Source organism: Echinops telfairi, unplaced genomic scaffold, assembly GCF_000313985.2.
Source record: "Echinops telfairi isolate 266 unplaced genomic scaffold, ASM31398v2 ScPeMD7_655;HRSCAF=1070, whole genome shotgun sequence".
In the NCBI taxonomy this organism is placed as follows: Eukaryota; Metazoa; Chordata; class Mammalia; order Afrosoricida; family Tenrecidae; genus Echinops; species Echinops telfairi.
The window spans coordinates 26,796,590-26,805,822 of NW_022104553.1; the positions used below are offsets into that span (position 1 = coordinate 26,796,590).

The 9,233-nt window shown below is 55.2% G+C and overlaps 1 protein-coding gene across 1 annotated transcript in view; it reads right to left on the reverse strand.

Annotated features, from left to right (window-relative positions):
• Positions 1–9,233, reverse strand: part of RELB (RELB proto-oncogene, NF-kB subunit) — a 40,953-nt gene that overhangs the window by 20,984 nt on the left and 10,736 nt on the right. Inside the window, exons 5-9 of the mRNA XM_045292679.1 lie at positions 9,099–9,233; positions 4,113–4,270; positions 2,576–2,667; positions 2,323–2,454; positions 22–126 (exon numbers count right to left, since the gene is read on the reverse strand). The exon at positions 9,099–9,233 is cut by the window's right edge and continues 100 nt beyond it. Of these exons, the coding sequence (XP_045148614.1) occupies positions 22–126; positions 2,323–2,454; positions 2,576–2,667; positions 4,113–4,270; positions 9,099–9,233 (622 nt within the window). The remainder of the gene's footprint in view (positions 1–21; positions 127–2,322; positions 2,455–2,575; positions 2,668–4,112; positions 4,271–9,098) is intronic.

Genomic DNA, 9,233 nt, shown 5'->3' on the forward strand with positions numbered 1-9,233 from the left:
CTGCAGGGACTGGCCCCTCACCTTTCTGCACCTTGTCACACAGCAGGTAGAGCTCCTCGCCTCCCGTGCACGGCCCGCTCTCCTTGTTGATCCGGCAGATCCGGAGCTCTGAGGTGTTTGTGGACTCTGCAGGGGAGGGGGGAGGAAGGGAGAAGCGTGTGAGAGAGCCCAGGATGCAGTCAGAGGCCAGGCTCTGCAGGAGCTTGAGGCACACACCCTCTGCCCCCCCCCCCCCCCCCCCCCCCCCGCGCCCCCTCCCCCGGGGTGAGGGGTGGGGGAGAGGTGGTGAGGGGAAACATGAAAGAAAAAAAGAAGAAGATAAAGCTCAGAAGGGAGGAGCTGTGGGCCACCGGAAGTGCTGGGTGGCACCAAGAGCTTACTGCTCAACTACCGATGCCCGGAAAGGCGGGTGGTTTGAATTCACCCAGAGGTAGCCTCAGCAGAAAGGCCTGGCGGTCTGGCCACCCAGAGTCAGCTGGATGGCAGCTAACCACCTGGCGAGGGCCCAGAGGGAGACTCTGAGACCTCTGGGGACCGCTCGTGGGTTCCAGGGGTCACGAGAAGGGGTGGGGCTGTCTCCCAGCAGCAATGGGTTTCCCACTCCATAAGCTCGTGGGTCCAGGGGTCACGAGAAGGGGTGGGGCTGTCTCCCAGCAGCAATGGGTTTCCCACTCCATAAAAGAGAGCATCCTCCCAATGCCTCTTCCCTGGGGCTACCTGGGACAGTCTTTATAGGTCGTGCACGGCTACAAGCCCCATGTCCGTAGTGTCCGCAGCGCGTGCCATTCTTTGAAATTGAGCAGTGCCCACCATGCACATCTGTTCGGGCCAACCCTGCCCCCTCCCAGGCTGGATCAAAGAACAGATGCTCAGTGCCGGGCAGCTGTTTCATGATCATGAGGGGGAAACTCCAGAGGGTTCTGAACCTGCTGGACCTTCTTCTGTTAACAGCGTCTCAAGGTCCCTTTCAGAGACCACCTAGCTCATCTTCCTTAGGGGGGGCTGAATCAGCTTCCCGGCTCAGCAGGGATCACATGCCCCAGGCCCCTTGTCCCTCTGGCTACAGCGGATTGGCAGGGAAAAAATGAAAAAGGCATGTGACCAAAGCTGAGGCAATGAGCGATCCCCTTGAGACCTTGATCAGAGCAGACTGTAGAGGAGATGCTCCTTTTCTGGGAGGGAGGGCCACAGGTGACAGGCAGCGGTTCTCCACCTTCCTCAGGCCGCGACCCTTTCATAGTTCCTCAGGTAGGGGTGACCCCCCCCCCAACCATCAAATGATTTTCGTGGCTACTTCATCACGGTGATTTTGCTCCTGGGATGAATTAGGCGACCCCTGTGAAAGGGTCGTTCGACCCCCAAAGGGGTCTCGACCCACAGGTTGAGAAACGCTGTGCGAGTAGGCTATAAGCCTAGAGCTCCCCACAGCTATGGTGTCCCTAGAGGGAGGGCCACTCAAGAATGATTGACACACGGAGGGAGCACGTCTGGGGGACAGGAAGAGGCAGATTCCTAATGACACCATTGGACACCTGGATCCAGCCAGACCTGAAGCTCTGTGCTACCTTTGGACTTATTTCATGGTACAAAGACACGTTTCCGCCCCCTTCCCCATAAGCTCCTTTGAGTTGGGGTTCTGTCATGTGTACCCTTAAAAGCCCTGACTGAAGGCACATTCCTCCTCATTTCAACTTCTGTAACCGTTGCTGAGGGTTGACTAGCGCCGACTAGCCACGCACGACGCCCTCTTCCCAACCTGCATCCCTCTACAGAGGCTGGAAACCCTCCACCCTTGCTTTGCCAGGCTCCTCTGCAGCTAAGGATGCTCAGGTGACTGAGTTCTGACCTATAAGCCCCAACAAGAAGCTCCCCGGCCCCGGAGGCGTCTGGGAATCATCACTTCCTAGATAAGCTTGCCTGTTCATGCTGCCTCTTGCCAAGGGCTGCCTGGAACCGTTTGACAGGTTGCTCACGGGACAAGATTACAAAGCTCCATTTACACGGGGCTGAGTAGGAGTGGCCACCACACCACCTGCGCATCCACACTGGGTGACCCTGCCCCCCTGCCCCTCCCAGGCGCTGATGTCCAGAGCTGTGGCAGCCACCTGGTGATGATGGTGAGGGGAATCCCACAGCGGCAGCTATTGCCAAGTAGCTGAAGCCACCCTACCCGACGTGAGAAACAAGATAAAAATAAATGACCGTGTGCGCCAATGCCCTCACCCACCCCCGCCCCGGAACGAACGAACGTGGGGCTTTCTGGTCCCGGTGGGCAAGGGCCGTCTGGGTGGACACAGCTCCCTTCCCCCTCCCGGGACTCACTCTTGTCATAGACGGGCTCAGAGAGCACGGGGTCCATCTGTCGCATCTGGCCCTGCTGGTCACGGTAAGAAGCCTGGAAGCAGATCCTCACCACGTTCATATCCACCTCCTGGTGGTTCTTCAGGGACCCGGCTGTGGGGGCAGCGGTGGTGGGAAGGGTGAGTGGGCGGGGCACGTGGGGGGTGGGGGGTGGGTGGGGGAGCGTGGCAGAGGGAAGGGCGGCGGGGGGGAGGGTCAGGCCTCAGGGGCTCACCATTGTAAGGGTCGATGCCCAGTTGGATCTTGCGTTCAATGGCCGCCTCAATCTCCTTCTTCCTCACACACTGGATGCCCAGGTTGTTGAAGCTGAGTGGCCAGAAAGGGGGCCAGGGAGGGCACCATGATGGGCAGGCAGTGGACCGGGTGCTCAGGGGCTCACCGTCTTATGGGGAATGAAGAGGCAGGGGGGAGACACTACCCCTCCCACCCCCATGCAGACCATAGGAGAAGACAGAGGGGTGGAACCCCCCCCACCCCCCCACCCCCCACCCCCGCCCCGGACAGTGAGGAGTCTTTCTTTATTATTTTTATTTTTTAATTATCTGAGAATAATTGCTCATGGTGACGATTGTACAACCCTTCTCGTCGCTAGGCTTGAAGGACTGAATTGGGTGATACGTGGATTACCAATAAAACGCTTGAAAAGTTAAAAGGATCCGAGTTAAAAAAAACCCAAAAACTCTGATTTTTTTTTATAGCTTCCTTCTATTGAGAACCGAATCTGCTTCCATAGTCTTTATTTTTAACCCAAATGTCAGAAAGATATTTTTATGGGATCATTTTGTTATGTAATTGACATAACAGGAAGACACATCTTAAGACAGAGGGAACTTTTTAAAAAGAAAAAACAACAGGGGGAGGGAGGGAAAAAAGAGGAGCTGATACCAAGGGCTCAATAGACAGTAAATGTCTAGAAGAGTGGTGGCAACCTATGTACAAATGTACTTGACACAATGGATGGATGGACTATGATCAGAGCCGGAAGAGCCCCCAATAAAATGATCTTTTCATTACAACACATTTTTTGATTGTTTTGAATATTTAAGATCTTTTACGAAGCTCACAGTTTAAAATTAATCAAAACCTCCCCATCTGTTGAAGTTTTTTCACTGCGATATGCTATCACTAAGCCAAAGAAATTCAATCGAAATGTTAACTTGACACGCCAAGAAAACAAATAATGGTTTGTTTTAGTTAAAAACAAAACCAAAAAACACCAGGAACACGAGAAGGTTTGGAGTTTGGATCTTTAAGTCAGACCAATGAGTGAACCTTAGTGAAAGGCTGCTGGGCTCCGGGCAAGCCGGAAAACACTGCTCTTTTAGACAATGTCTCTGAACCGCTTTCCTCCTCCCCAAACTGGGGGGATGGGTGAGGAATGGGTGCAGAGTCCCCCCCTAGTCCAACCACTTTGGGGTTCTCAAGACAGGATGACCCTCTAGCGCCGCGGTTCTCAACCTTCCTCATGTGGTGCTGACCCCCCAACCGTACAATTATTTTCGTTGCTGCTTCATCACTGTCATTTGCTACTGTGATGAATCAGGCGACCCCTGTGACAGGGCCGGTCGATTCCCAAAGGGGTCGGGACCCACAGGCTGAGAACTGCTGCTCTAAGGCCTCAGTTTCCCCGTCTAGGACGTGATCCCCTGAGGAATCACCCTCCCCTGAGGTTCCCCTGGGCGATCCTCTGGCTCTCAGAATCTGCACAGCCAGGGATCAGGATCAGGGGGCCAAGGTCAGGGGTCAGGTACCTGTGCCTGGGGCTGACGTGAGGCCGGATTCGCACCCTGCAGACACCATCAGTGCAGTCTTTGCCCACAAGGCTGTGGGGGTGGACCCGGTGGGGCCAGTCCTTCCACACCAGGCAGGCGGTCACCTCCACCTCTCTCAGCCCTCCGCAGTCCCGGAGCTGCAGGGTGACCAGGGTGTGCTCGTGGGCTCCCCATGGCAGACACACCCACCCCAAGTCCAGGGGAGCTCCCCATCCCTCTTCCCCAGCCTCCAGCAGAGCATGATGGTCGAATCGTCAGGAGGGTGTGTAGTTGTTTTTTTTTAAACTCAACCCAAACTCACTGTCACGGAGTCGATTCTCAATCATGGCAACCCGATAGGACAGGAAAAACGACGATCCCTGTGGATTTCCAAGACTGTAACTCTTTACGGGAGTAGAAAGCCTCCTCTTTCTCCCAGGAAGTGGCTGGTGGTTTCAAACGGCTGACCTTGAGGTTGGCAGCCCAACTCATAACCCACTTACCTCCGGGACTCCTATTCTGACTCCCACCGGCCCTCTAGGACAGAGCAGAATTGCGCCTTTGGGTTTCCGGGACTGTCAATCTTCACCAAAACAGACAGCTCCGTCTTTCTGCCGAGTGTTTGCTTCAGACCCGTTCCAGATTCAAAGTGGGACCGAGCAGTGTGGCGCGCTGGTAGAAGGTTTGCCTTCCACCCAGAAGATCGGGGTTCAATTCCAGACCCGAGCACCTCAGGCACAGCTAGTGGAGGCTTTCATACTGCTCGGATGCTAATAGGAAGCCCAGTGGCATAGTGATTATACACCGGGCTGCTGACCCGATAGGGTCAGCGTTTCAAACCCTCCTTCAGCTAAAGAGCACTGGTGGCCCTTGGGTTAGGTGTTGGGCCGCACCCGATAGGGTCAGCGGTTCAAAACCACCAGCCGCTCCTCGGCAAACAGAAGGAAACCCAGAGGGGCAGTTCTACCCTGTGCTATCCGGTCACTATAAGTCAGAATGGACTCGATGACAGTGCCTTGCAAGGGGGTGCCTCCCAACTTAGAAGGCCTTAGGACAAAAGGCTTGGCGGTTACTTCACAACATCCGCCCCCCAAAAACGGGCAACCATTTCTTCTGACTTCCCTCCGAGAGATGTCACTGTTGCCACTTGCTGTTGTACCCCTTTGGGAACTTCTCAGGTTCCATTTGTAGTTAGAGACCCAGAGGTTACTTTACGGGTTGTAACGTTTAACCTACACCCTTACCTGTAGCTTCAGGTCTTCAGGCCCCCTAAGTGGGGGGAGGGCCCCATCTCTGACTTACACGCATGGTGCTGAGGGGGTCCTCTCTCTCTGGGGCTGCTCCCTCCCCCTGCCTCCCCAGGAGCTCACCTTCATAACTTATCAACTGTCGACGCCTGTAATCTTGTACGCACATCTGAGGGGAGGTGTCCAAAAAAAGAAAGTCCATGGGAAAATTCTCTTCCCTTTCTAATCTTTAGTCTCACAATCTTTGTGAAGTTCCCACAATTAAAAAAAAAAACAAAAGGAAGAAGAAGAAAAGAAAAAAAAAATCCACTATGTGGTCCACAAGAAACCCTGGCAGTGTAGCGATTACAGGCGGGTGTGCTAACTGCAAAATCGCAGCTGGCCTCCACCAGGAGCTTCCCAGGGGAAGGGAAGAGGAGGCTTTCTACTCCTGTAAAGAGTTATAGTCTTGGAAGTCCCCAGGGGCAGTTCTACCCTGTCCATTAGGGTTGCTGGGGTCCAGAATTGACTCACAAGGTAGAGCTGTCCTATAGCATTTCCAAAGCCCATAGGGCAGCTAGGGGGATCAAACCACTGACCTTAACCCCCGTACCACTGGGGCCATCGGGCCACACTTTAAAACACAACACAAACGTAGGCACTAAGTCAAAGTGGGGCAGTGCTGCCCCCAAAGGAGGATTTGTGATATTGGGTGTGGCCTTGTGGTTACATATTGGGCTGTGATCTCAAGGGCAGCAGTTTGAAGCCACTGGGCGCTCCGAAGGAGAAAGATGAGGCTTTCTACTCCTGTGAAGGAGAGTTACAGTCTTGGAAACTCACAGGGGCAGCTCTGCCCTATCCTATAAGGTCCCTCGGAGTCTGTATCCGCTCGATGGCAGGGAGTGAGAGGTGATAGGCAACAGGTGAGATGACAGGGGCGGTGCGAGATGGGACAGTGGCGTTTCCGTGCATTGCTGCTGAGAGCTGTGGCTGCTCTGTGACCCTGGGGACCCCACGGGACACAGTACAGCTGCTCCATGTGGTGTTCTAGGCTGCTATCTTTACAGCAAGGGATCGCCAGCCTGTTGTTTTCCCCCCCTTGGTGCCACTAGGCCAGTTCATATTGCCCAGTCTGGTTGCCCTCCTGGAACCTCAAGTCTCATCCCACTGTGCATGAGCCCACTGAGCCTGAGCCCACTGTGTCTGAGCCGCTGTGCCTGAGCCCACTGTGCATGAGCTCGAGCCCACTTTGTATGAGCTACTGTACATGAGCCCACTGTACCTGAACCACTGTGCATGAGCCCACTGTGCCTGAGTCCACTGTGCCTGAACCCACTGTGCCTGAGCCCACTGAGCCTGAGCCCACTGTGTCTGAGCCGCTGTGCCTGAGCCACTGTGCCTGAGGCCAGCATGAGTTGGAGGCTGACTTAGCAGCAGCTGATGACAGAATGATCCTAAGCCTCTTCCTGAAGCTTGGCACTGCCAGCCTGGGGATCATGTCTGCCCCACAAATAGGCACAAAAGCTCTCCAACTCAAGGACACCATATCAGCTACAAGGGGAGAACATGTCCCTTTACCAAGGATGACTGGGTGAGCATCGCCTAAACTCCACGCTCACACTCCAGCCCAAGGAAACACGCACCACTGTCGAGCCAATTCCAGTTCCCAGAGACCCTACAGGACTGAGTGGAACTGTCCCACAGTTTCTGAGGCTGGAAATCTTCACGGAAGCAGGTGGCCTGACCTGTTTCCCTCGGAGTGGCTGGGGAGTTTGAACCACCCACCTTCTGGTTAACAGCCTTTCCCATGGATCCACACACTCAAACCAAACGCATGGCCACCAAGTCAATACTGACTCACAGCGGTCTTATAGGACAGGGTAGAACTGCCCCCCGCGAGTGTCTGTGACTGTCACTCTTTACAGGAGTAGAAAGTCCTGTCTCTCCCGATGCCGCCACTCTCACCGTCATCGAGTCGAGGCTGACCCCTAGCGACCCTACAGGACAGGGCAGACCTGTAACTGTTTCTGAGACTGTAACTGTGAATGGGAGTAGAAAGGCCCATCTTTCTCCCAAGGATCCGCTAGTGGTGTTGGACTGTCTAGCCTTGAGATTACAGCCCAACAAGCCCAAATTGAGGGTAGTCCTACTCTGTGAAAATGATCAGTCCTGCCTCTTTTGGTGTGTGTGTGGGGGGGTAGTGAAACTTCTCTAACACTGTAAGGGAGGATGCCACTGCCATCGGGTGCATTTCGGCTCATAGCGACCCTGGCAGGCTGAGCAGAACTGCCCCGCTGGGTTTCCAAGGCTGGAAATCCTGATGGAAGCCAACTGCCTCACCTGTCTCCTGCTGAACAGCTGGCTTGAACCCTCAAACCGCTGGGCTTTGGGTTAGTAATCAACTCACGGGGGCTCCCACTGAGCCACCCAACACCAAGCCCACTGCCAGAGTTGATTCTGTTCCTAGAGGCTCCATACGTCCGGCTAGAACTGCCCTGTGCTTGTCTGAGATAGTACACCTTTATGGGGGTACACAGTCTCACCTTTCTCCTGAGGAGCAGCTGCTGGGTTTGAACTGGTGGCCTTGCTGGTCAGCAGCCCAATGCTTAGCCTAGGATGCCACCCAAACAAATGAAACTCTTTGCCTTCGTGTCAGTTCCGACTCAGAGATAGAGCAGAACTGGCCCTGTGGGTTTCTGAAGCTGTAACTTTCCCGGGGACAGAAAGCCTCATCTTTCTCCTGCAGAGAGGCTGGTGGCTTTGAACTGCTAACCTCACCAGGGCGCCTTTGAAACCAACAATTAAACGGTGAGTCAAAGTGGAGCGGTGCTGCCCCCTAGGGAGGATCTGGAATATTGGAGGTGGCTTAGGAGCCCTGGGAGGATAATGGGTTTACTCTTTGGGTTACTAACCAACCTTAAGGTAAGCAGTTCAAAACCACCAGCCGCTCCATTGGCTGGGGGGGTGGGGTATCGTAAGCACCTCTCAAGATTGACAGAAACCCATCTGGTTCTCAAGGCCTCCGTGTACTCCAGGGAGAGACTGGCCACCCCGTTGAGAAATAATCATTTTGATTAATAACTGCCCAATGGCCAGGATAGTGCCCTTTCCCTGAAGATACACCCTCTGGAACCTTTTAGAATTTGGAGTCAGAGGGCAGAAGTAGCAAGAAGTCTGCGTATGGCATAAGAAACACGTGCCCACGAGCCAGCAGGCCGGAGGGTCCAACCCCCTGGGGGACAGGCCTGGTCACCTGTACTGCCCCTGACCACTGGCTACGAATGTTTTTAAGCCAACAGATGGCCCCGGCGAGGAGCTTTGATAGCGTACGGCTTATGCGTTGGGGTGTGATCCTCCAGGTCCGAAGTTTGAAACCACCAGGCGCAGCACGGGAGAAAGAGGAGGCTTTCTACTCCCGCAAAGAGTTACAGGCTCAGAAACCCGCAGGGGCGGTTCTACCCCTTTCTGTAGGATTTCTAGGAGTCGGGCATCGACTGCATGACCGGGAGTTTGGTGTGTTTTTTTTTGACGTGTGGCCAAGCAGCTGAGTCCACTCCTGGTGACCACCCCCCACCCCCCAAACCCCGGGGTGCGACAGAGTAGAAACGGCGCTGCCTAGGGTCGTTGGGGCTGCTAGCCTCGAGCCGGCGGGTGGCCAGGCCTTTCCTCCGCAGCGCAGCAGCGCAGGCGGGCTGGGTCTCCAGCTCCAACCTCGGCGCGTGCAGCGCAGCCCGCGCCCCGGCCCCGGCCCGGGCCCCACCTCCACGGCCGGCAGCGTCTTGCTGGCCTCGGTGCTGCTCTCGCCCAGGATGCTGCCTGCAGACCGGCCCTCGCACTCGTAGCGGAAGCGCATCCCTCGCTGCTTGGGCTGCTCGGTGATCACCAGGTGCGGCCG